Genomic DNA, 26,544 nt, shown 5'->3' on the forward strand with positions numbered 1-26,544 from the left:
TGGATATGCAAATCTTTAAGAACGTATCACTTTAAGGACCTTCACACGCTACTTTACGTCTCCTTTTTCGAAATGCGCTGCATCTGCTTGGAATGCAACATTGACACTCCCCACCTCCTTCCGCCACCCACTTGGGCATCAATCAAGACGATACTCTTCCTTCGTTTGGGGAGCTTTCTTCGACACTTTGTGAGATGTTCGTGCTGCAAGGACACGCTAAACGTATGCAAATCATTATGTTAATCGGGTACCATCAAATTTTTTGGCGTCATTCATCACACTGAGCCACACTTTGCACTTGGTAATAGCAGCTTCTCACTCGCCCGTTTCTACATCCCCTTCTCTCCAGCAGCTTTCAGCCCTTCCTTTCGTAGTAGTAACCCCATTCGCAACCCCTTCCAAACCCCTTCCAATCCCCCTTCCAAAACCCTTCCCAACATCCTTCTGGACCACTGCTTGCTTTGCTCTTGCTGCTGCTTAACGCCCGCGTGGCTAAGCCAAAATTTACACAGGCACAGCGAGTTTGGTCGTCGAGGATGCTTGGTTATGCTGAAATTTGCACTTTTCCGAGCTCACACACACACACACGAGCACACACACACACATGTACTAGCAGCAGCATAAGTAAACAAGTTTAGTATAATCAACGGTTGGCTGCCTGCCGGGCTATACAAAAAAGTGTTGCACATCCGCTTACAAAACCCACACCACCATGAGCATGTAGATGACGTAGTATATGTTTTTATTAGCATGCTTTGTATGCCCTGTACGCTGTCAGGCTCACGAGCAAGTGGGGGCTGCATTTATCAGCGGGATGGGGGCAGGGGGCAGGGGTTTCGGCAGGATTCACCTGTCTCACGGCGCTCGTAAAACCACATTACCTGTGATTTCCGAACACAGGATGGCTTGTTCATCAGCGTTGCAGTCGAGCACGGGCACGGACACGAGGAGGAACCGATTGGGAACGGGATATCTGCTGGTGGCCCTTTGGCGCCTTTGTGCCACGTTCATTGAATGTTTTTCTATTAATTTTTTATTGAATGATGCTTTTGCCCCACCATCCCAGCATACAGCATGCTTCCACGCAGGTTGGGAGTGGCTCATTCCCTGCGGCGGCATGCTAACTTTATTCAATTCCTTCGCTGCTCATGTGGAACACACACTCGATGTACCTCAAGCTGTCCCTCTCTAACTGCATCCAGCGCTCCCTTTCTAACTTAGTTACATTCTCTATTTTCAGCCGGACAAGAGAAGCTGTGTAATGTGGCTGAAAAATTGCTCGTACTCAGGACGCATCCTAGTCGAAGGAATGGCCATTAAGTGCAATCGAGGGCCGGATACCCTTGAATTGGATTTACTAACACATTTTAAATAAGGATTTAGGATTTAAGCAATGAAACATGATAATACCATAACTATAAATTAAATAGCTAATTTTTACTTTTCTTAAAGTTTATTAAGTCACAATCTTGCTAACTTGTCTGTGGGGGGCTTGTGTTCCAATAAACAACCTAATGATAAACAGCAAAAGGATCAAAGAGTCGTATTAAATAAAATGTTTTCCCTATGGTATCTTTGGTAATCTCTTTGGTATCTCCCAGCTCCGTACACCCTATCTATACCCCTGAAAACTCCCGCTGATAGGGCAACAAATGAGCAACATGATGTGAAACATTTTGCTAGTTCCTTAAACTGAACAAAAGAAGACGAGATGGGGGCAACTGGGGTCTGGCAGGGAAGAGCTCGGCAAGCTGGTTAAGCCTGGCATGCCACTCCATTTGGAAGACGGTTTTTTTACGGTTCGCCACAAGCTCATAAAAAACCTCCAAAATGGGTGACACACAAAGGAGTCGCACATGCACACACACAGGCACACACCTTCGCTTACATGAAGGCAATGAAATAAACAAAGCCGCAAAAGACACGAAAACCCCAGCGGAGCGAGAGAGACGGGCACATGGTGTGCGAGAGAGAGGCAGAGATGTTTGAGGAGAAAGAGACAGATGGTAAGCAAATTGCTGAGGAGTCCAAAAGCCGGACCGACGTCAAAATTATCGAGCAGCAGGTGTGCTCTTCTCCGTTTTCCCCATTTTTCTTTTTTTTTTCTTTCTCACTCTAATTGTGCCTCTCTCTTTCGCGCATCCTGACCCTCTCTTTCGCACACAGCCACTGGCATTATTGCTTTTGTGGCTTTTCGGTAAATATTTTGCATAAAATATCAATTTGATATGCAAACGGGCGAACATGTGAAAACGTGCGAATGCAATGACGACTCAGACTCTATGAAACTTAAATAAAAAACCGGCAAGTGTAAATTTAATTAATTACTGAACATGTTTTCCAACCATAACTCTTTGTTTTCACAATTGGCCGGAGGCCAACATGCATAGCTTGCTCTAAATAAAGTTGCATAACTTTTGTAGCCGCAACTTTGAACAAGTCAGCTACGAATATCCTTCGGTTGGGTGGGGAAAATGCAAATTATGGTTATTAAAATTCCAGGAAAAGGTCTTTATTTCGCTCACCCACTCGAGATTAATTGAGAGCAGTTAAGGTGACATTAAGCCGGCGACCCAAAAGCAAAGAACCCAAAATGCAAATCGGGTGAAAAAAACGGTTGGAGATAATATGGCCTGGCAAATGGCTATTTCACTCGATTTGGTCTAGTCCCGGCGATAAATTTCGAAAGCAGATTTACTTGTTGATTTCCAACGCAATTGAATTACTCGCGAATAAAGTGCGGACCAAATGGGTCCCGACATTTTCCTCCCAAAGGGCAAACAAATTGAGGAAAAAAAAAGGATTTTTCGGCGAGCCCAAAAATTAATTTCATTTTGGTGTATTTACAGGGAATTTTTACGCCAACTTTTTGGGACAAAATACACAAATTTAAAAGCAATTTAAAAATGCCAGGCATGAGGGAGACTTTGCTCTAGCCCCTTTGTCAAATGGGCTCAAATGTCAAGGCTACAGAAAAAAATTATATCTATCACAACTTGTCCATAATCATAACCCTTGCGGTCATATAAGTACATGCAATTGTCCAGGCAGGCATTTAAATGTTAAAGTGAAAATAAATAGATAGTTAACCAAATAGAATGTAAACAAATAGGTAAACAACGTGTCGTACCACTCCCACTCGTGTTGGGTATTTATTTGTTAATACGATATTTACGCCCCCAAAAATGGAAATGGGAAATTTCCAATCAAAACAGCACAGCCAGTGCTAGTGGTAACCGTGTCACGTAGCCTGTTAACGGATGAAATAAATATTTCAGGCACAATTTCAGGGGCGGCAACGGCATCCACTTAGCTTTTTTTGCCCCCAGTGGCTCCTATAAAAGTTGGTGCAACAACGGAACCGGGTTGAATGCCCAACATGGACGCCAGCTACTTTGCCGTCCAGAGAAGAGCTCTGGAAATAGTTGGATTCGATCCCAGTAATCCGCAACTGAGTCTAAAACATCCCATCTGGGCCGGCATACTCGTCCTGTCCTTGGTCTCTCACAACTGGCCCATGGTAGTCTATGGTCTGCAGGATCTATCCGACCTGACCCGCCTCACGGACAACTTTGCGGTGTTTATGCAAGGATCTCAGAGCACCTTCAAGTTCCTGGTCATGATGGCGAAACGAAGGCGCATTGGATCGCTGATTCACCGATTGCATGAGCTAAACCAGGCGGCCAGTGCCACGCCCAATCACCTGGAGAAGATCGAGAGGGAAAACCAACTGGACAGGTATGTCGCCAGATCCTTTAGAAATGCCGCCTACGGAGTGATTTGTGCCTCGGCCATAGCGCCCATGTTGCTTGGCCTGTGGGGATATGTGGAGACGGGTGTATTTACCCCGACCACACCCATGGAGTTCAACTTCTGGCTGGACGAGCAAAACCCCCACTTTTATTGGCCCATCTACTTTTGGGGCGTTCTGGGCGTGGCAGCTGCCGCCTGGTTGGCCATTGCAACGGACACCCTGTTCTCCTGGCTGACTCACAATGTGGTGATTCAGTTCCAACTACTAGAGCTGGTTCTCGAAGAGAAGCATCTGGATGGAGGAGACTCTCGCCTGGGCGAATTTGTTAGTCGTCATAGAATAGCTCTGGATTTGGCCAAGGAACTAAGCTCGATTTTCGGGGAGATCGTCTTTGTGAAATACATGCTGAGTTACCTGCAACTTTGCATGCTGGCCTTTCGCTTCAGCAGGAGTGGCTGGAGTGCCCAGGTGCCATTTAGAGCCACCTTCCTGGTGGCCATCATCATCCAACTGAGTTCGTATTGCTACGGAGGCGAGTATCTCAAGCAGCAGAGTTTGGCAATCGCACACGCCGTTTATGGTAAGTGCAATTGGCCAGAAATGACGCCCAAGAAAAGAAGACTCTGGCAAATGGTGATCATGCGGGCGCAGCGACCAGCCAAGATTTTTGGATTCATGTTCGATGTGGACTTGCCACTGTTGCTTTGGGTGAGTTTCTAGTTTTGAATTAGTTTGGCATACTTAAGATATTATATCTTGCAGGTTATCAGAACGGCGGGCTCATTTTTGGCATTGCTCAGGACTTTTGAGCGTTAAGCCATCAAATCAAATCCTCTTAATAAACTAAAATCATCATAATTTCATTATCAATCAATAATCTTAAACAGTCGAGCACATTTATTTGGAAATATTCATGGGTAAACGTTCCAAACTTTCACAGCCCAACTCCAATCAGTTGCCATTTGGACGAGCATGTTTTCGACGGGCTCTGCTGCCCCGAAGGGATCTCCTGCCGCAGGTTGATGCCACTGCAGGCAGCATGGAGGAGCATATGAAATTCATGAGCGCATTCCACAAAGGCAGCTAGCAAAGCCAGCTCATGCGTCAGTCGTGTGTGGATGTGCATATGGGTACTTGTATGTATGATGTATATATAGATGTGTACGCCAGGTAGTCGGAGTCGTAGGAATTTGTTAGTATGAAAGTATGAAAGTATGCAACATCAGCAGGAGCTGGCAGCAAGCAGCATCGCTCAGGTGGGGAACAAGTTGCTGAAAAATAGCTACTCGAACTATGTGCACCATGCTGCTTGCCAGCCAATGGCCCCCGGGTTCGGGCTCCTTTTCCGACTCAGCCCAGGTCTTGAGCTAGTTTCGGGGCTTCGGGATCAGGATCAGGTGGAATGCGGACCTCTAAGAACCCTGTGCCCTTATCCTTCGTGGCCTGCGGAATGTTGCCTGCTACGGAATTTCTGGCTTGCTGCTGCTGCCGTGATTCGAATTCAGTCGGAGGCTAAGTCGCTTGCATGGAATTTGTTTTATTAAATTTTGCAACTCGGTATTTTGCACATGCAAAATGGACGCAGTACTCCGGACTCCGTGCCACACCGAGTTACCAAAAAAGCTGTGACAAATTGTGCGGGCGTGGAAGCCAGGCACCTCGGATTATGTAACAAATTACGACACCGCTATTGCGGGCATAATTAATTTTTGTCTCTGACATTTGATTTATTGGTCTGCGTTGGTCAGCATCTTTGGCTCGACTCCGAAAAAACAAATGAGCAGCGATTAATAAGCGCGAATCGCTCCTGGCTATTACGCACCTGCGGCCCAAACAGCCAACAAAATTCGAGCATTAACCTGCCACAGCTAGCCAGCTAGCTGGGCGGTATAACTTTACAGCAAATTGTGGCCAAGATAAGAGCGGATGGCCAAGAGCCACAAGCTGAAAATAGTGGTGAAAAAAATCACCATTTTATGTGTATTAAAAATGTGAACAAAAACGAACAGGAGCGAGCACAGATTTTGTTTGCGGTTCGTTGAGCACACAATAATTCCATCAGCATCAGTGGCAGCAGCAAAAGTGGGCGTGGCAGGCGGCTGTGGGCGGTGGGGCAGAGATAAAAGTGCTGGCAGCACTTTCGCTGCACTGCTTTTTTTTGTATTTTGCAGTTGTTGCGGTGTATTGTGTGGGCAGTGCCACGGGGCGAATGGTTAATAATCGAACAAAAAGGTCCTTAAAGCTGTCGCGCAGTGAGCAAACGTTTATGCAAAGTAAATTGATATGCAAACTACAAATTCCAGTGGCAATGCAAACTTAAATGTCCTAATGCAGTTTTATCTTTGTAAAAAAATGGTGGCCAGCTGGCAGTTTGCCGCAAGCATTACCCCAGGTCTTATGGTTTGCATTTAACCAAATAAAAAATCTAACCCAAAGTTTTACAACAAAATTGATTTTCCAATTTCAAAATGAATTCCCTAAAAGGCGAAAAAAACGAAAAAGTGAGAAACTATCAGTATTTTAAAGCTTAACTCAAGTTCGCAAAGCAGAAAAGTGGCCAAACAAACACTTATTCAATTCACCCAAAGTGGAAATTCAAATTTTCGAACACAAATGCTAATTGAAATTAAATGGAAAAACCTAGCCGTTTTCACGGTAATTCCACCTCTTTGGCCACCGGAAAATAGGAAGCACAAAAAATGTCCCACTTTAATCGGGCTTGTGTTTGCCAAAGCTATATTTCCATCTGTATATATATGTATAATGTATAACATATTTTTCGGTTAAGCATACAAGGCGGCTGTGCCAGGGCCTTGATGAAACTTTTCTAATTAAAATTGTGCGGCTTGTTGAAAGGTTTTTTCAACGGCGAGGGGTCGGCGAAGGGCTGGCGGGGAGATAGCCGGTTTTAATAGAAATTACATTAATTAATATTTAAAATATGCTTAAATACACATTTCTATGCATTAATTAATACGGGCTGGCGGCACACATACAGCGAGTAAACAATGAAACGTGACTGGAACTAACAACGAATTGCGCCAAAAGCCAAACGAGGGCAGGAGGCGATGGCACTCCAACTCCGGGACTAAACGGGGATTTGGCTAATTAAAACACGCCCCCTAATTTCTTGTTTATTTGGTTAAATTTAATTTCAAATGCCACCAATGCGGCAATCGAGCTGGGCTGAGTTGGGGCAAACAGCAGCAATGTTTTATTGACTGTTTTTACCCACATAATTGCCACAGATTTGGACATTGTCCAAATCGACTTGTTTTCCCCTCGAGACGAGACGAGTCTCCCACTTCCCAATCGCTTCTCTCACTCGCTATTTTCGTCTCCTCAGCTCAGTTTGGAAACTTTGATTTACGTCCACCCGTCCCTAACCCACTTTTATGGGACTTTGTGTGACCCATTTGAACATTTGGCTTGCAGCGGCTCCCTTGCGAGGATGTGGCTGTGGATGCCACATGCATGACAAGCACTTATGCAAATTATATGGCGCACTTATGTGCGGGCAGAGGATTCGACTTTATTTGCCGGAATTTCGATGGGATTTTCAGCAGCAAAATTAAAATAAAACATAAATGTATAACAAACTTTCAACGAGTGCAAGCGGGTTCAAGCGAATAATGGTCATAATATTTTGGCGAGATAAAATATTAATGTTGAACTCGACCAGAAATCGTGAACTCTAATCTAAAATGATTACTTATATGGCATAGAAACATAAAAGGCTAATTAGTTGTTAAAATTATACGTCGAATGAATCATTCAGAACCATAATTCGTTTTTTAATGTTACGGACATTGATTCAGACGACTATATGTTTTAATTTTAAATGTAATTCAAATAAAATAAATAAAATTGCAAGAAGAGAGTAAAAAATTTAACAAACACATAAATATTTGCAAGCACACATGAAAACGATTGGTTAAACACAAATTTTTCACATGTTTGGAAATGGAAAATTCTGTCCAGAAATCAATCAACATATTTGCACTCTCGAAAGAACGTTCTGCACTTAAAAGCATATCAAAATTGAAATTTCAGGAGGAGCAGAGAGCGTTGCAAATGGTAATTAAAAACCGAAAATGTTTTTCGTCGTCTTCCTGGAATGCCATTAAATAATCAGCATGGCTATCATTATCCGTCATTCGCAACAAAATACAATAATTAATGAACCCGCCCAAATTGCAATTACCTTATGCATAATTAAATTATAATTCATTAGACATGAGCCCTTGGCGTCTAAATCACAGCAATTAAATATTACCAATGCGAAAAACCATCTCGATACGCAATCAAATGAGGCTAAATCAATAGGCTTAAAATGGGTTTCTAGCCCCTACAAAATTTTTTAAGCACTTTATAACGAGCAAATTTTCAAGGGGGTCTCTTGACTCGACTCATTTGGGTGAATCCTGGCAACTAGAGAGGCTGAGATGCACAGATAAAAATGGTATTGTGATTATACAACATTTAGACGGGTAGTTAAGGGGCGATTTTTCGGAGTGAAGGCGAATGCTGATGACATGGAAATTGCAAATGCCATTGTGAATGTGAAATTGTTTAGAGGCGACGCGCGACAAGAAAATCGCAGAGCAATGGGCGGGAAATGTTTGAAAAATGACTTTTCTTCGGCACTGAGAATCCGCTCGGATGAGTCTGCCATTTTCTTGTTGCAATGTCGCATGAGCTCGTGTTTTCTTTTGTGTACATATATATTTATTGTGTGTACTGTGCTTATTGGATGTGGATTTGAAAAAGTGTACTTTATGATGCGAATTCAATTATTTTGCAAATCGGTTTTGTTTTTCTTGTGTACATTACAATTTTGGGATCCACTCCGGCCTTTGGGTTCGCCTTCGTCGACCTCATTTTCCTTTCTGTTCGTGGGGCTCGTCCTTTTTCCCAGCCGTCTTACAGGATATTTTCAATTTTTGCGGCAGGATATTGCCGTTGCCTTATTTGCCGTGTGCGCGCTTACTGTTTTAATTATCTTGCCTGATTTGATTTTCCATTCTTTTTTAATTAATTTCGCTTGAGCATAGTTTATTTATTTATGCGTTTTATGGGCGATTTTCAGCATTCGATTTCCACGCGCTTGTTGGTTTTTGCTTGTTTTTCTTTGCTGGCGAAACCTTTTTAATCATTTGTTTTACAAAAATGTTTGCGGCTGTTTTTTTCCGTTGGTGTTTTCGGTTGTAATGATATTGGGTTTTTTGTTTTGGTTTTATTCGGTTGTATTTGTTATTTACTAATAAAATGCATGTAAGTCAGTCCGTCGTTTCAACATTTTTGTGTCTTGTATATTTGGTTTGTTTGCTGCAATAAAACCATGAGCACTTAAGTTCGAAACTCGATACTAGACCACCATCAACTATTTTGGCAGCCAGCCGAGGGCAAGCAATCGAAAACCAATTATCGTGCGAAAGTGGCAGCCAGCCGTGAATGTTGCTCATGTTGCAACAACTGCGGGGGAGCAGAACAACAAGTGCATGTTGCACTTGCTGAGGACAGCCGCACCCACCAAGCTGCCACGCCTATTTCGCCACGACAATCCGCTAACCATTTGCACTTGGCCGCCACCGATTCACGCACTTGCTGCTCGAGAGTACACACACTAAACTGGTGGCTTAAGTCGGGAATTCTAAACATATATTTAGCGCTTTAACTTTCGAATATTTTCTCGAATACTTTCTAAATGACTGTCAGCCCGATTTCGAAACGTTCCAAGTCCCAGGCGTGCACAGCGCTCGGCGCTCAAAGGAAAAGACAACTTGATCACAGCATGGAAAATGTTCAACTGACCGAGTGGCTAGCCTGTAGACCAGCAGAGAAGCTGCGGCTTTATCAGCTCGTGGCTCGCATCGCTCGGCCATCGCACTGCTCGGCAAGCTCGTCCTTCGGCTCGGCACGCAGGACTCGCGTCGCAGCTTCGTGACTCGTGCGGCGTGCGTCGTGCCTCGAGGTTCGTGGTTCGGGCCGTGTTCGCGGTCGTGTCCTGGGCTCGGGAAGCAACATGTTGGAGCCGCAGCATCCTTGCTGCTCCTGGCCCTCGAAAATCTCAATTTCGAGCGCAACTCACTCGTCCTGTGGCGTCACGTGTTGCTTTTGCTGGCATTGAGACTTGGAGCTTCGAGTGAAAGCTGCGTTTGTTTTGCTCGCCTACGCCCAACGAGTGGGTCTCCTGCTCCGCCGCGCCGCCGATTCCCAAGGAAGCTTCCGTCCCGATGACGATGATGAGGTGCGTCCTCGTTCCCGAACATTGGATATCCTTCGCAGCGGAAATTATATATGACGAGATATGTATTACTTTGCCATCGAACAAAGGGAATGCGCTTCGCTTCGCATTGCTTTGCTTTGCTGATTTGGGACGGCTGCGTTTTTTGGCACACAGCAAAAAAACTTAACATTTGATTTACATTTAGGATGATTATGCAAATCATCCAGCTTACAAAACAACAGATTGAATTTTATCAGATCAAATTTGCATGCATTAGCAATTTGCTATTAACAAAATACACTGATTTAAGCACTAAATCCTAGTTTATGGAGTCCTACCTTAAGTATTGTAATATTCTAAAACATATTTTCTATTTTATGACATTTGTAACACTACTTCTAGGGCTAAAATTTAAATTTCATTTGTTGCTACTAATCATAATTAACAAGAGGACTAGGAGAATTTAGTTTAATGTAACATAAGGGATAATAATGGCCATTTGCAGTGCTTCCCTGCCCTGGGAGACTCCACATACATACATACATATGTACATATATGTACATATAGTATGTATCCTTTTTGACTGATAGCGATAGCATAACTTTTTCGGTTAGTCTCCGAGGTGCATTCACACATGGCTGCATTGCAGTTGCTGAAGTAGAGCGGCTTAGAAGGTGTTTTTCCGGGGATTGCAAGGGATGTTAGGGGGATGGATACTCCGGCGACTTTGAGCAGAGGGTTAGCTGCATCCAGACTCCGGCAGCCATAATGCAATTATGCACTGCCTGGCGGCGCAGCTCCTTTGCTACGAGTAATAAGCATTTGCATTTTCACAGAATGTCGAACACAAGTCGCTGAAGAAGTTGCGCTTTGTAGGTTTCCATCGCTCCGAACAGCCCGGCATTGAAACGCCTTTGTAACCCCTTTCCTGGCTCATCAGCCGGAATGGACCTACGGCCATGTGCGCGGGGCGTGAGTTTCATGCTCATAATTTGTGCACTTTATTAATAAAGTTTGCCAACTCGGCTTGGCCCAGACGCAGTGAGAATATACACAAAGCCAGGAGGAGAATGAATATGCAAAAAGTGTATAACAATTGTAAAACAATATGGCTGTAAGAACTTGTTTAAGACATACCACATTTTTTAGTCACATAAACAGAAACGCGGGCCTATATTTTCGACTGATACGGGAAGTTTTCCGAGCCTTTAAGACGGCAAATCTATTTAGACATGTTGTTTTCCCTTCGATTTCAATATGCTTTAAAATTCTACACTTAAATTTCTCTTTTCCCTTTGACCATTAATATCGAGCTTGCCTTTGTAAGCTTAAGGGGTTCAAGAAACGAAGTTTTTAGTTTGCTGAGGAAAGTGTTTATTTAAGTAACTGGGAAAGTGGCCAGGAGGTGTGTCCCCCCAGCAACATCCTAGTTCTAGTTGTTTTGCCCGTTTTGTCCTTGTCCACTCTGCTGGTTGCCGTTGCCATTGCCATTTGGCGGTCTTGGCGGCTGTCCCTGCGGTTGTCCATTTTGGCCCTGGGCGGCCACCTGCAGCGGCATTTGTGCCTGGAAAACCTCTGGTTAGGCCAAGTGGATGATTGAAAACCCTTCAACTCTTACCAAACCCACAGCCAGAATTAGAAGGAAGATGCTGAACAATGCGAACTGCTTCATGTTGAATTTGAAACTAGTAAACTAACAACACATGTGGTCTTTTATAGCCCAACAACCCAACTGCGGTTCCCAGGAGATTATAATCCAGTGCAATTAAGCATCGCGTTGAAAAAAATGGCAAAATCAGTTTGTATGTCAATGATGTAATTCTGTATTATTTGACCCGCTCGAATCAGATTTATAATGTCGTAATTGCGTGCGACCTGATCTGATCGCATATATGTTAAAATGACAAAATAACTCGAAAGAAGAGCTATCATTTTGCTGTTTAATTGGAAAAACAAATTTGCTAAAAATTAGGCAGAATATCTCTCAAATGTCACTAAGGTCATCATATTAAGCTTTAATTAACATTTTGGATACCACCGGTAAAAACAATGAAGCAGTCGGAGTAACAGGTATCTGTTATTCGATGCTTTTGACACTGCCTCTTATCTTAAAAAACTATGTTCGTAGAATATTTTAAGTTGTATATACCATTTACTTAGCCGCACACGTTACGAAGCTTTCGAAATCAATTAACTTGGGCACTATTACATTTTCATAAAGTTTGTCTAGGCAGAGTGAGCCGTCTATTATTCAAACTATATTTCCTATTTTTGCTCGGTCTTTTAATTTGAGCGTATGCTCAAACAATCCAGCACACCAGCCACCCATATGCCACCATTCTTTGACTGACACTACACGTTTTGAATAGCGGTAACCGGGAGATTCGCACACCGCCCACCCGTCCACCTGCCACCACATCCACTTGCCCCTCGCCGTCACCTGTGCTATGCAAATCACCTTGGGGGCATGGTCGGGCAAAGCAATTTCGCTCGGCATTTTCGAGCGTTGACTGGCAAAATGTCTTCGGTTTCAGCTTGAGATTAAATTCTGCCGAACGTTGGCCAAACAGAAACAAGACTTTCTAGTTTAACCAACAACGATGGGTCCCGCCCTGCGATTCACCTGTCACCTATGGGCACATCGATGTTTGCAGTCAGCAAAAATTCCATATAGTTGAATTATTTAGCTACAATTGGTACAAGTAAAGGTAATTTCTAAAGTTAAAATGGAAGGCATTCTTGAAATTAGTATTCAAATTTGAAAAAATGTAATTAACAATATTGAAACATACGTATGCGTATGATAGTAACAACAATGCAAGCAGTTGCAGAAATAATTGTTAAAAATATTTCCAACGACTTTGTGCAGATTTCTTACTGTGTACTTGTGTGGTTTTTTTTCGGTTAATAAATGTCCCTGCCACAGCGAAATATGAATATTGAATATGCCTATAGTCGCGGACTGAGCGGCTGAATAAACCACAAGCGAGTGGCAAACCCATAACGGCTTATAACCATTTCGGCACTTTTCAGGACGAAGGAGCAAAACGCAAGGATTTCGGTGGTCATATGGGGGAAGGAGGTAGGGAAATTCGGGTAGCAAGACGACACCAGCATACATTGTGGATGAGCACTAATGAAGTCTCAGCCCTCGTCCTTTACAGTTGGCTGCCTCATTGTTTGACTTTGACTTTGCCACTACCTTTCACTACCAAGGGCCCCGCCCACTTTTCCACTTTGCACACTCACAATTGTTTGCACAGCAAGGACTGCTTTGTCCTTTGACCCCCCACGCAAAGCACTCCGCTGCCGCTGCTTCTGGCCAGCCTATTTATTTATGTTTATAATAGGATTTTTATCAAAACTTTTCCCCAAATTAATTTTGTAATGAGTATTTAAAAGACACTCGCATTTGGACAAACAGGCAAACAGAGACAGGACACACTCACACATACACACAAAGAGACCCGCAGCGCGCCATTTGGTGTTTGTCTTTTGACACGCCCGATGGCCACTCAACTTTTCCGCCCCTTCTCGAGGAGATGTCCTGGTCTGGGCGGGTCGGGTCGGGTGGACCAGGATGGGCAGCCAACATTTATGGTTGATGTCCTAATATGGGGTCTCTGAATGGAGCAGGGCTCCGACTTATTTCACAGAAGTTTCCGTTTAAAACCCACTTATTTCGATGGGGTCTATTAAAAATTAAACGAAGTCTAGCATTTACTTTAAACAAACAAAAGCAGGAAATATGATTTTTTTGAGTGAAATTTATAAGGAAAATTGTCTTCTTTTTACTTCATGAAAGGCACGACACAACTGGAATTTTAGAGAATTATAGGGTATACTTTAGTTCGTTCTATTCCCTGGAGCTTACATTTCTGTTTTGCCATTCTCATTCGCTTCAGCTACTTTTTGTTTTGACTAATTTGCTGCAATGTTCAGTCATTATAATAATGCCGGGTGTGGATGTTTCGCCGAGATGTTCCGAGTCCGGTTTCCTGTGCTCAGGGCTTGTGAACGAAACCGAACTAGATAATTGCCAAATATTTGCGTAAGTTGTACGCGGTGCAGCACTCATCTCATTACGGATTCAGACCGATGGTCTGGTAGGGATTCATCCGCGATGCCGGGATGTGGATGTGCTTTGAGGGACCACCCACTTTCAGGGCAGTGGTTCGGTTATCGCAGGGTATTACGTGGTCATGGGCCCACACCTCAAATAACTGCGGCTGTGGCTTTGCTTCATTTCACTGACCAGCCGCCGAGTTTTGAATAATTCCCTGGCAGGCCACTGCCTTTTGGCACGACCGACCCCCACCGGCCCTTGGAAAACTATATAGGGGCCCGCCTAATTTTGTCCAAATTTGCTGTTTAAACATGGCCAATTTAATTTTCGGCTGCAGACAGGGCAGCTTGCCAAAAACAGCCTGGTGGTTTCGCCGTTTTGCCGTTTCGCTTCTAGCTTTTTTTTCTGCCGGAAAGCAATTAAGTCGGCGAGTCAAGAGGGTTTCGGGTTTTTGGGTCTATTAAAAAGCGCATTGCTCTTAACGCTGCTGAAATACTTTTGAATGCAGCTTGAGTCTGATTAAATCAGCTATGCAGCTGGGCAAATGGATGGATAAATGGAAGTACCACCCACAACCATGGGCAATCATTAAGGAAATCGCTTTGAAATGATGTGATGACTGCCGACTGCCGATTGCCGACAGTTGACTGAAACAAACGCACGCCGAGAAAATGGGAAATGTGACAAGGGCAAAGGCGAAAGGCGAAGGCGAAAGCTGGGCGAAAGCATGGCCAACTTTTCAAAGCGTCATTAATCATGAAAAGTTGGGGCGGTCTTAATCCCTGGTCATGGCGTTATCCTTTGTGGAGCTGTCGATATTTGCCTGTGGTTTGTGCTCAAATTGGGGAAAATGAAAATGAAAATGACAAAAGTTCTCATCTCGACGGCTAGCTATGTATCTATGTCGCTGGCGGAATTATGGTTTATCATATTTGTTTGGAATGCTTTCCATTTTCCCCTCTTGTGGTAACCAAACACACACACACACACGCACAGGATCCCTCACACACAGAGATGACATATCCTTTGTCTCCTGCTCGTCCAAGTTTCCTGCGTTCCTTTTGTTTTTTACACACAGCTTCTCCTGTTTTTTTTTTTTTTGTTGTATTCTTTGTTTTGTGCGGCTCACTTGGAAATACTGTAAATATTTTTAATTCTTTGCCAGCGCCAGAGGGGCAGCAGAATTTTCAGCTTTTAAGCTAAAGCTATGAAAATAATTTGGTCCCAGAAATACTTGCGGCCGAGTTGGGGGTGCGGACGGCAGGGGGGCTGGGAGCTGGCAGCAGGGGGCGTGGCCTGTCCATGGCTAGGTCCTTTGGCTGAATCCTGGAACTGAGCCTGAGCCTGAGACCGAGCCCGAGCCAGAGCCTGAATACTGAATACTGAGCCTGGGCAATTGGAATGCCTTTTGTGGCTCGCAGTAACGTTGTCGTGTTGATTAAGCCAGCGCTCGCAAAGCCAAAAGAAAACGCGTTCTGGCCAAGGGGGCGCATTGTTGCCATGATTCCCGCCGTTTTCCGTGTTCCCCGTGAACTGGCGAAATGCTGAAATGGTGACATGGTGGCTGCCACAAAGTGCCGCTGCAAGTGGATAATAACTGACGGCAACTATGCGCATTTGTTTTATGCAGCAAAGTAATGAAACAACAGCAAGAGGAGCATCTACGCGCACCACCAAAAATGACATCGCGACCGCTTCCCTCGGGCGGTACAACAACACCAACTAGCAGCGGAGCAGCACAGCGAAAAAAAATAAAAATAAAAAAAACTAGGGAAAACGCTGAGAAAAACAATTATAACATTCATAATCGCTCTAAATCGTGCGAGCATTGTATTGAAATATATTCCCATTTCCTACACTAGAAGGTCAAAGTATAAATATGCCAAAAATATTTAAATAATAAAACAAGAATTTATTCAAAACATACCAATAAATGCAATTTGGCGAAACTATTTGTATATTAACTCATTTTCCGGAACCATGCAGAATGATTTGAGTGCCGCAGACACTGAATAGAAGATACCCTACTACTTGTATAACTACTAATAAAGTAAAGCGATTCACAGAACCCATTATTCATGAACAAAGAACACACTGGAAAATTCAAAAGGCAGTAGGTAAATGGAGTAATTATGCTTTTGTCTCTGTGCATCAAAGCTGCAAGATCCGAGCGGCGAAAACATGGAAAAGGACCAGCAGCAGTGCAACAAACTATGGTTCCTCCCGAGGAAATTGCGTGCATAGTGGAAAAACTTTCTCGCCGGGTCGAAGTCAAGAGCGGCTTCAACGTCATCAGCTGGCTGAGGGGGTGGATGGGCGGATGGATGGGTTGTTGCGAGGGTGGGGCTCTGTTTTCCTTTCGCCTATTTTGAGAGCCAGCACAAAGCAAAGACAAACAACAGGGCAGGGCATTGCGGAGCTGCTTTGTCATGGCCTCTGATTTGGTTTAAGAAATGCATAGCAGCATTCCATTCCACATTTTCCACTCGGCGCTCACAATGAACGCACCAGCAGGAAAAGCGGTAGAAAATGGGCGACCTGGGTGGGTGGCCATCTGGAGCAGGCTGAAGGAGCAGCCAGGAGCAGGCAGGAGCAGGAAGCAGCGCTCAGCCGCCATTTTGGCCAGGAGTGCCCTCGTGCATGCCGCAGTTAGCGCCTTTCCGCGGACTGTGGTTCAAACCTTTGATACCCGATTCCGAAGCTATTACTGTCCAAGGGATATTGCCAAACTTATCAAAGTGCGAATCAAAGTGCTTTTGGATATTTATCCGCCTTGAAATATACACCTGTTCGGTGTATCAAGGTCGCTGATTCGTTTTTTGCTTGGCAGTAGTATTTATGTCCATCTATCTTTTTCTTGAAGGCCATCATGCTATTCTATCCTTTGGCTTTTTATGTCGCAGTTGCAGTTGCATTTACCTGGAAGCCATTATCACCCTCCTCTGCAAAACAGTTTCTTAATCTGATTATGGTTCTTTATATTTTCCTGGCTAACGACTTTCACAGGATTTTGAATGCTAGTAAGGCAACACTCAGCTTTAAGCATTAATTTTAAGTCACCTTAAGGAAGTTCGAAAGAGATGTTTTCAATATTGCACACGAGCGTCATCTATCGGCGTTTTCAACAGTTGCTCATAACTTTTTAATGAAAAGTTCGATCTGAACAATTGTTATGTTACTTCATCTTTAATTTGCTTGAGGATTTTACATTACTAGTTTCCAAACTTCTGTTTATATATGATACCCTCTATCCTCAGGTTTTCAATCTAAGGGTCTTAGATCCACTGTACCAAAGCGTGCCGGCACACAAATTAGTTTTAACCAGCCCCTGTCACGCTGCGGTGAGCCCCATTGTGCTGCCACCGTCGTGGCTGCCGATTAAGTGCGTCTCCTTGGAAAAGGGCCAGAAGCACTAGGGGAGCCCAGCGAGCGACGGTTGGTACTATATAACCAGCACTGGTAGCAGGAGTCGCAGCTGCTGCCTGTTGACATTTCAGTGTTTTCAGCCAAAAGTTTGCACTGCCATCGCAATGGGGGAATCCAAAATTATCGGCGGAAGGATGCGGACTTGCAAGGAGATGGGCGTCTTCTAATCAACATCTAATTATATCGCTCTCCACTCTAATGAAGGTGAGCCAAGGCATGCATGATTGATGATTGATAATTACGGGGGACGTCTGATGGACCATACACATCGAGCATCAACGGGAAAGGCAACGACAACGGCAACACAAATCATGCAGTTCGCAAATCTCGATGCCAAAAACAGAGAAACAAATACTAATGCCAGGCAGCTTGGGTGAACTGGTGTTGGTATTGGTATGGGTGCTGTTGTTTGCTACTGTGTTTGTGTGAGATGCAACATGTGATACACTGTCCTAGTTCCGCGTCCGTTACTGCGTTGTTATGCAACACAATGGCACACATAAACGCAGCAGGGGGTGGCAAAGTGCCGCTTCGGGTGGGGTGTGTTGCAAAGGCATTGAGATCGAGCGCCAGCCAAAAGCTCCCCCGAAAAACACTCGAAAAGCTGGCTCAAGTTGCGGGAAAATAAACTCAAGCTTTAAAGCAGCCAAATGTCCCAAACTTAAAGCTGAATCCTGAAATTGCAACACAAGCTTGAGGGCCACCAGAGCTTTTCATAAAGCCCTTTTATGGCCCTTAAATGTAACAGTAAAGCTTTGGTAACAGCAAACCATGGATGTCCCTTAAAAGGGGTTCCAAAAACACAAACATTTAATGACATCCAAAACAAAATCTGGTTTTGATCATTCTGCAAAACTTCATTCTTCAAATCACAGGATTATGTTTAGCCTAACAACTTTGCAGAATTGTATCATCTACCGATGTATATACCTTACCAGTCTTTGGTCTTTTGATTTTGCGCTTGTACTTACATTTCGTTAGGTTTTCTAAATTTGAAATATAACGAAACAAAACACAATACGCAACGCATTAGAAATGTGTTTGCCAACAATATCGATTGGTTCTATTGAACACAATATCCAATACAGATTATAATATCAATGCACGAATATGTATAATACCAAATATATATCGTATCTACGAGTAATGCGTATTTACAATGTCTTTACTCCAGCAATTCAAGGATAATAACGAGGCGCATTTCATGTGTTCTATATCTTAAGCTTGGCCTAATCAATTGTTCCATTAGAGTTATGTTCGCTTAAAAAATAAATGGCTAACTGTACTGCAATACAAGCGGGGTATATAAAGTATTGTAATTTATATGGGATATAGCATTTTCTTTTTAGGGTAAAAATCGCAATATATATTCCTGTAAAGGACTTACCCATATCATCGATTATCGGTGCCATACGCAAAGTGACTCCAATCAACATGAGGCACATGAGCAGTAACAAACATGCGGTGGCAATTATTGTCCAGCGAGCACGCTGAGACAGATCATGAGGATCGATCACCTAGCGGGATATATAAATTATAAATTATATAATTTTTGGTATATTGCTCTGAGCATGACTCACCTTAACAACCTCTGTGTCCAAGTCCTGCACCAGAATTTTTGGTTTTTTGTGCCGATGTCGCTTTTTGTGGCGATGTCTATGAATTGAAAGGAAGAGGAGTTAATATATATGTATCAGTTTTCACTTTAAACGTATTTCTTTAAGGATACTTCTTTAAAGGCCTATAAATATAATTTAAAAAATGTCCTGGCTTGAAAGCATATGAAGACTTAAATTGATTTTACATGTTCTTCTAAGGAAATTGCTTGTTGGCTTGGAAAGCTATAAATTGATCAAATGCTGGTAAGAGGAAATAAAGTTTTAGGTACTTGGCATTGCCTTTAATGCCATTTGATGATTATTTCTGGCAGAAATTTTGCACATTAATCTGTTTAGCTTGTGTGCCTGAGCGTCTGCCTGCTTTCAGCCACATATGTGAGCTCAACCTGCAGCAGAAGCTTAAACATATTTGCTCTATTTCCGTTTGGGTTTTGCAAAACTTCCGCATTACAAAGCTGCCGCAATTTCCCCTACACCGCAGCCCCACCAACCCACCGTTCGCTACAAACAACATGGCTCGATTTTTGCAACGGAAGTTGCTCCTGGCTATGGGCGGAAAAAGGAGAGCAGCGGCAGACATCGGACTGCTGACAGTCAATGCCATTGTGCCACCCAGTCACCCGGTTACCCACCCAGTGAGCCACCTAAGTCCGTTGCCTTTCCCCCCACAAAATAGTCGCACAAAGCTTGTCAATCAATTTTTGTCTGCTCAACGTCACGCGAACCTCCCAGGGGAGATGTGGGTGGTGGGCATAGGAGGGGGGCACGCATTAGGGCATATTTGGCAATCACAATCGCCATCGCATCGCCAGTCGGCAGGACATTTATTAGTGCAGCCCAAGGACACGGCCAGTCCTTTGTGTTGCAGCACCTGTCCGAATGTCCTAGCTGTCGAACCGAGCCACCATTCATCCATCAGCCGGGCCCGAATCGCGCTATTATTTATGTGCGCTCCGATCATTTCTCAACTCAAGCCGATTTTGGTTCGGCCATCAAGGCCAATGTGTCTTGCTGGCTGAAAGGATTTAGGGACATCCAGAGCGTGTGGGTTACACAGACTCCGGTGGCCACTCACCGATGCTTTCGGCGATGCCGCTGATGACCACTGGGGACCATCTGCTCAAGGTCGTCGATTTTATCGGCATCGTCCAGGTCCAGGTCCAAGTCCATGTCCATGTCCAGCTGCAGGTCGCAGGGCGAGTCCTCACCGTACGGGCATTGTCTGCGGATAATAAATCACATTAGCGGCTATGACCTTTGATATCCAAACAAGATAAAAATGTCACCCACATTTCAAAAAGAAAATATGTGTCGTTCAGATTATATCTATCATTTCGAACTGGATTATGTAATTATATACAACAAATAAATATAAAAACTCGTAACTAAAACTGAGTGTTTTCCGTTGCTATATGCAATACATAAACTTAATTTCAAGTATATATGTACATATTGTGCTCACCAATTTAGTGGCTTTGACAACTTTAATGACTGGTTTTTAATTATTTTAGTACTCCAGTGAGTTATGGTGTTTAAACATTTTGTTCAATAATCATTAATTATTGCTTGCTTAATTTCGGGATTAACAACTGGCTTTATTAATGTGGATTTTTTCCTGACTAATCCTTTGTAAATAAATAAAAGTTAAATATTCAAAACGTGACCAAAACAGGAAATTCGTTTTGATGAAACGCAATTTGAATCCCTCGCAATTGGAAGACTTTTCCCTGCCTTGTTCGTGACTTACATGGGCTGCTGTGTATCCGGATTGATGCCGAGCACGTGCACATAGTGCTGGAGACCGCTGGGCGTGGGATAGACCAGTGCGGGATCCGAGCATCGATGATGGCGCTCTGGGGGAGATGGGCAAGGAAGGAGTTCTGAATGATTGAGGCACCTTTCACTGCAGCTCGCTGTCACTTACTGTACTTCCGTTTCCGCCGACGGTACTCATCGTCGCTGCCCGTGCTCTGGGCCGTTGTCATTGCTGCGGAGGAGGGCATCGCGGAGGGCCTGAAGGCTTCGCTCGGCCTCTCCTTCGGCTTCGTTGCACTGCAGCAGCCGGTGGCGGCCACACTGGAGCCCGTCGACGTTGAGGTCATCCGGTGTAGTTTTTCGGGCACCAGTGCCCTCGTCCTGGCTCCGCGCTCCACGCTGCCGTCCTCCATGGGAATCACCACGGCACTGGGATCCACGCCATATGGTGGTCGCACAGCCAGCAGTCCAGTGCTGCGAGACTTGCGGCGCTCCTGACTCCTGCTGCCCATTGCCGGTGGCGTATTTGCATAGCTGGGCGTGGCATGCAGCGACTGGGAATCGCTTTGCGCCAACACCGTGCTCACCGTTACATTGGCGCTATCCTCCGACGTGTTCTGCCGGGAGAAATACCTGTTGTAGGCCTCCGCTCCTGCCACTCCGAAATCTCCTGCTCCTCCGCTTTCAGTGCAGGATATCTGCTTGGGCAGCAGACGCCTCCGCTGCGGAAGTGGAGCGGGTAGCGTCTCAATCTCCAAGGCCACGTGAGGTTGCAACTGCTGATGCTGTTGCTGCTGCACTTGCAACTGCGGCTGAGGCTTGGCCAAACTGGAGGGAACATTGATGTGCAGGCGCTGGGGTAGGCAAACACACATGAGAAACTATAAAATCCACTGGACACTAACCACAAATCTTTCTTTTAAGCTTATTGAACTTAGTCATATTCAAATGGATTACTTACCGCTTGCTGAGGTGACTGCAGCGGAAACGAGCGAACCACGTGCCTGGGAAAGATGGGGCTGCACTGGGCGCTGATGGACTTGGCCTCCAGGATCCTCAGTCTCTTGGCCAGTCGCGCCCGCTCTCTCGACTCCGCCTCCCCTCCGGACGCGGTGATCACCTCCGCTCCGCCAAAGCTGACGGTGCAGCGGGAACTACTGTAAGAGAGGCTTTCAAGGCTGCCGCGCAGCGAGGCGGTCAGGCTGTCGTCCGCCAGCGTGGAGCTGTGGAGGACTCCGCCGTGGGCCGTGGCGGTCACTGTGGCAGTTGCTGTGGCAGTCGTCGAGGTATTGTCGTGTCCGGAGATCGGGGGCAGTAGTTCCGACTCGCCGTTAATCGTTGTGGAATGTTTGGCTGGGAGCGTGCCCTTCAATCTGAGCTCCGCATCCGAGCTAATGGATTTCCGGTCCGCATCCATATCCATTTGGTGTGCAGGCGTGTGCGTTTGAGCTCGAACAAGTAAGCTGTGGCTGTGCTTGTGCTGTCGCTGGGCTCCCGAGGAGTTGCTCAGCGTGCTGGCCAGGCTGTCCTCCAAGTTGTCAGGGCGCTTCGGATGAGATCGCTGCAAACTGGCCATTGAGCCGGAGGCCTCCTCAATGTCATCCGTCCGGGTCTTGCCTTTTGTTTGGGCCCTGGTCTTCCCGCTACTAGTGGCTGGTGGTGAAGGCTGGACCTGGTGCTCCTCCGGTGGCGGGGTGTCCTCCCTGCTGGAACGGCGACTTCCGCTGCCAAAGAGTTTTTTCGGCAGAAAAATGCGACCGATGGACTTCCGCTTGCGCCGCTTCGCCTTCTTGTGCTCCTCGTAGTCCCGCTTGAGGGCCTGCATCTTGTGCTCCACCAGAGTGCTGAAGACAGCCTCGTAGGTGAGCGCCCGTTGGAGATCCAGCAGAACATCGTTGGTGGACACGGCCTTGTCCAGTTTGGTCAGCAACTGCAGGGATTCAGCGCCACTACCACGACCACTGCCACTACCACTGCCCCCGCTGCCAGTGCCACTCTTGCTATCGTCCGCATCCGCCATGTTGGCCTAGTTGGATGGTGGGTGGCTCAATGGGCGGCTCAGGCTCGGGCTCAGGCTCTGGTGGTTGGAGGCGGTTGTTGCTGCTTCGGCTGCTGGTTTTAGCGCCTATTTGCATTCTACTCGACGCGTTGACACGTTGATCGGCTTGTTTTGTCCTCGGGGTTGTGCTGGTACTTCTGCTCCTGAGTCGTCGGCTCCTCCTGCTGATGCCTGCCCGTCATCTGGGTGGCGACGTCTTTGGATGCGACAGTGTCATCGCCACCGCCTCCTGGTTACCTCGTTCTCGTTTATCTTCTCGTCAATTGGCTTTTCAATTCTTTCTCTTTTGTGTGTCACGGTGGCATCAAGTGGCGCTTAAAGGCGACGGCTGCACCTGCAACAACAAGAGCAACCGAACATTAGACCGACTCTCGCACTCAATTCAATAGACAATCATCGCCCAATATCCTTATGTGCCCCCCTCCCTTCCCATCACTACATTCAAGGACTCACAAAAGATGGAGCAGTTACTTGGGGCGCGGGATGGCGAAGCGCCCAGCCAGCGAGGACAGCATGCCAATAGTTTTGCTCACTTTTCTGGCTCGGATTCGCGTCTGCCTCCATTATGCATGAGTGTAGCAGATTTCAACTTGTTGCACGCACATCCTTCCCCACAAACATACCCGCTCATGCGAACAGAACCCCCACACACGCAAGGGACGGCATTCATGGCGCTCTAGCAGCACTCAATGTCGAGTGGTCAGTGATGACCCACATTTATTGGCCTGTTTAGGACCAAATATGAGATCATCACATTTAAATTTGGTACGTATGGTTATGGTTTTATACAGGCCCGAAAAGCTAAGTTACTAGAGAGCGGTCAACACTTTTGTAAATTGAAAGCTTTATTTAATTTAAATTGTTTTGTTTTTTTGTATTATTTCTATAATAAAATGTATGCATTTTTCGCGTATTCCATTTGGGCCTCGCGCCTCATCTCTCCTCTGTAATATCCGCTTTAGATGAAAAACAAAGCCAGGCGGACATCACTGAGTCGGGACAAGTGAATCGAGAGCATCGAGCTGTGACAGGTAAGTGGGAGTGCGAGTTACTGCTAAAGCCAGGCTCCCAGTTGCCGTGTGAAATGTCGGTCTAAATGTATATACATATGGGAGCTAGGGCCCCAGGCCCGTGGGAAAATGGCAGCGACAGGACTCCCTTGTGGCCTCCAATGCGCTTTTTGCGGCCCTTCATTCCGAATGTATATGTATGCATACACACCGAATAAAGACCTACAATGGAAATGGATATTGTTTTCATTTCCGCAGTGCACAGTCACTGTTGCAATCTCAGTCGCATGCTCGTAAATGTCGACGCCAGCTGTGATGCAAATGGCACACAAAAGGGTCGCCACAATAGGCGCCATCAACAGCAGCAGGCCCATCATCTAAAAAATGATTAAATGCAAAGTAGAAGAAAATAATGCCCAACAATGCTCGTACACAACATGCAAAAGGCGGAGCAGCCCTGGAATCTAGAACACTAGCGTGTCGCGACTCTGGAAACCGTAAGGCAATCGCAATTAAACGATATGGTCGGGTAATAGAATTAGTTGAAGCCGCCAGTTTGCATAAATTTCAGTTAACAGGATCAAATACTTGGCCCAGACGCACAAACTGGCACACTGAAAGAATACTTGATGAAAAAGGATACTATTCATAGTAAATAAATCGCCCCTCTCTGCGATTCTCACTGTTATAAGTGAGAAACGCGCTTCTTGGTTCATGATTCTCATTTTCAAAGGCAGCTGTTGCTGTTGTTGTTTTAATTTAATAAAGTGTGCCTTCTTCACTTTCTTGCTCTCAATATGCCCCATTATTTTGTACAGCACACAAACAGACGAATAGCCGAAAGTTAACATGCGACCTCAACGAAACTTGTATAAATAACCTTTGATGCAAACAAGAACAGAAATCGAATTACCTCAACTTGAGCCAGTCACACACAGGCATTCACCTTGATCCCATTGGGATTTGCCCGAAAATTGGCTTAAAGCCATTCACTGACCACCAAACAATTTCAATGAATCCAATCCTCAAAGTAAGAACGACAACAATAACAGTTTTTGTGAGTGCACAGCCTAAGCGTCTTATCTCTGGCCCAAACACAATATCCAACCAGCCAGGCGTGCAAACAATCTAGGCAAATGAAAGAGAGGCACTGCGTGCCGGGAAAAGAGAGGCAAGTATGTGCGTGGGCGATGGAAAAGGGGGCGGCAACGCAAACACACACGCATAAATCCAAACAAAGACCACATGCCTTATGGCCAGGGCCACTGGTGCGGTACTACGATACTACGGTGCTGCCTCCTTCGTCTCAGGCGGTACGAAAATAAATCATCCGAGGACATAAAACGAAGCCAGGCAAAAATTATAACTGTTGCTGCCACTGCCGCAAAAGTAAATAACAGTTAACAGCGCCAACATCTGCTGTTGGTCGCGGCAGCGGAAAATTCAACAGTTGTGCAGAAGCAGAGGCAAAGGGCCCGCGACAGAGAGAGAGAGAGAGCGAGAGAGAGCTGTCTCTCTGCGCAACTGCCACTTTCTGTTGGCCAACTTAACAGCATAAGCTGTTGGCACCGCTGTTAACGAGTCCTGCTTGTTGCTCGTTTGTTTGGTTGCTCTGCGTATTCACGGAATGTTTGCTCCTGATGATCTCCCTGCGGGTGTGTGTTTATAATGGGACATCTGAACTTTTTAGCCAAGCAGTTGACAGTTTTTTTCCATTAGATTTATGTGATTGCATTCGGTAGCTTGTGCCAGCTAGCCGGGCCAACTTTCAGGGCTGCCGAGTTTGGTGTCAATGACAAGCCGAACAAATCCGTAATTGGCGACACACATTGCCGGGTTCCGAGTGGTTTGAGTTTGCGTTGAATGCGTTTATTTTATAACGGCACTCGAAAAGTTGGCGCCAGGGAAATAAGGAAAACTTATCTTAATTTAGTCACAAACTAAATTTGCATGGCTTATAAAACGGTAAAATATATTTGGAAAGTGTTTGTTATTTAGAATATTTCATTAACTAGATTCCATCAAATAATAGATTTATATTTACTTCTTTGTATAGAAAGGTAATATTATTTGAGCCGAATGATATGTATATAATGTTAAAATCGATTACAGTTCCCAGTGATGTTAATTTTATGTTTTTTTTATAAAATTTTAAGTTAATTCACTCTATGTTTATTTGCAGCAATCATCCAATTTAGTTCCATAAAAATGTGAACACAAGCAGAATTACAAGTAGAAATTCGCACTTTACACGCGTCCATGGCGTATACGTGATAATCAAGAGCATTTCGCATATTCCATTTTGGGCAACACCCAGCAAACGGATGGCCCAAAGTTCTACGCCCACCAGCTGCCGCATAAATACGTAATTGTTAATAATTTTACAGCACAATTACCCGGGTACAAATCAAGAACGGAATAGCAAATGCAAATGGTTGGAGTTGCAGCCGGATGGAGTGGATGGAACAGACCAAAACTCGGAGCTGGCGAATACTTAAATTTAATCAACTTTCAGCTGCCCGGTGGCGTATACGCGATACTGGCAACTGGATAGTGGAAACTGGATACGGCTGCTGATACCCCAAACTCTCGGCCGGGGGCGTTCAATTATTGACGCCCCTCTTCG

The 26,544-nt window shown here is 45.1% G+C and overlaps 3 protein-coding genes across 13 annotated transcripts in view; 1 reads left to right on the plus strand and 2 right to left on the minus strand.

The window, feature by feature from the left end:
* Positions 1 to 26,544, minus strand: part of LOC6733703 (pneumococcal serine-rich repeat protein) — a 68,797-nt gene that overhangs the window by 30,687 nt on the left and 11,566 nt on the right. For 5 of the 11 annotated variants that reach the window (XM_039291871.1, XM_039291868.1, XM_044922762.1 and 2 more), the window contains exons 2-7: positions 21,811 to 23,242; positions 21,019 to 21,703; positions 20,842 to 20,947; positions 20,170 to 20,316; positions 19,056 to 19,131; positions 18,863 to 18,992 (exon numbers count right to left, since the gene is read on the minus strand). In XM_039291871.1, the coding sequence (XP_039147805.1) occupies positions 18,863 to 18,992; positions 19,056 to 19,131; positions 20,170 to 20,316; positions 20,842 to 20,947; positions 21,019 to 21,703; positions 21,811 to 22,869 (2,203 nt within the window). In that variant the 5' untranslated portion in view covers positions 22,870 to 23,242. Of the gene's footprint in view, positions 1 to 8,587; positions 9,083 to 9,326; positions 9,602 to 18,862; positions 18,993 to 19,055; positions 19,132 to 20,169; positions 20,317 to 20,841; positions 20,948 to 21,018; positions 21,704 to 21,810; positions 23,243 to 26,544 lie in introns of those variants that run through there. The other 6 variants (XR_005543600.1, XR_005543596.2, XR_005543599.1 and 3 more) reach the window with 5 other exon arrangements.
* On the plus strand, positions 3,368 to 4,570 carry LOC27206156 (odorant receptor 45a). Its single transcript, XM_039291874.1, has 2 exons — positions 3,368 to 4,462; positions 4,517 to 4,570. Exons 1-2 carry the CDS (start codon positions 3,371 to 3,373, stop codon positions 4,568 to 4,570), a joined length of 1,146 nt encoding a protein of 381 aa, XP_039147808.1. The 5' UTR covers positions 3,368 to 3,370.
* Positions 11,334 to 11,698, minus strand: LOC6733702. Its single transcript, XM_002080713.3, has 2 exons — positions 11,602 to 11,698; positions 11,334 to 11,547 (listed from the first exon to the last, which is right to left on the minus strand). Exons 1-2 carry the CDS (start codon positions 11,653 to 11,655, stop codon positions 11,416 to 11,418), a joined length of 186 nt encoding a protein of 61 aa, XP_002080749.1. The 5' UTR covers positions 11,656 to 11,698; the 3' UTR covers positions 11,334 to 11,415.

This window comes from Drosophila simulans, chromosome 2R (assembly GCF_016746395.2).
Source record: "Drosophila simulans strain w501 chromosome 2R, Prin_Dsim_3.1, whole genome shotgun sequence".
Lineage (NCBI taxonomy): Eukaryota > Metazoa > Arthropoda > Insecta > Diptera > Drosophilidae > Drosophila > Drosophila simulans.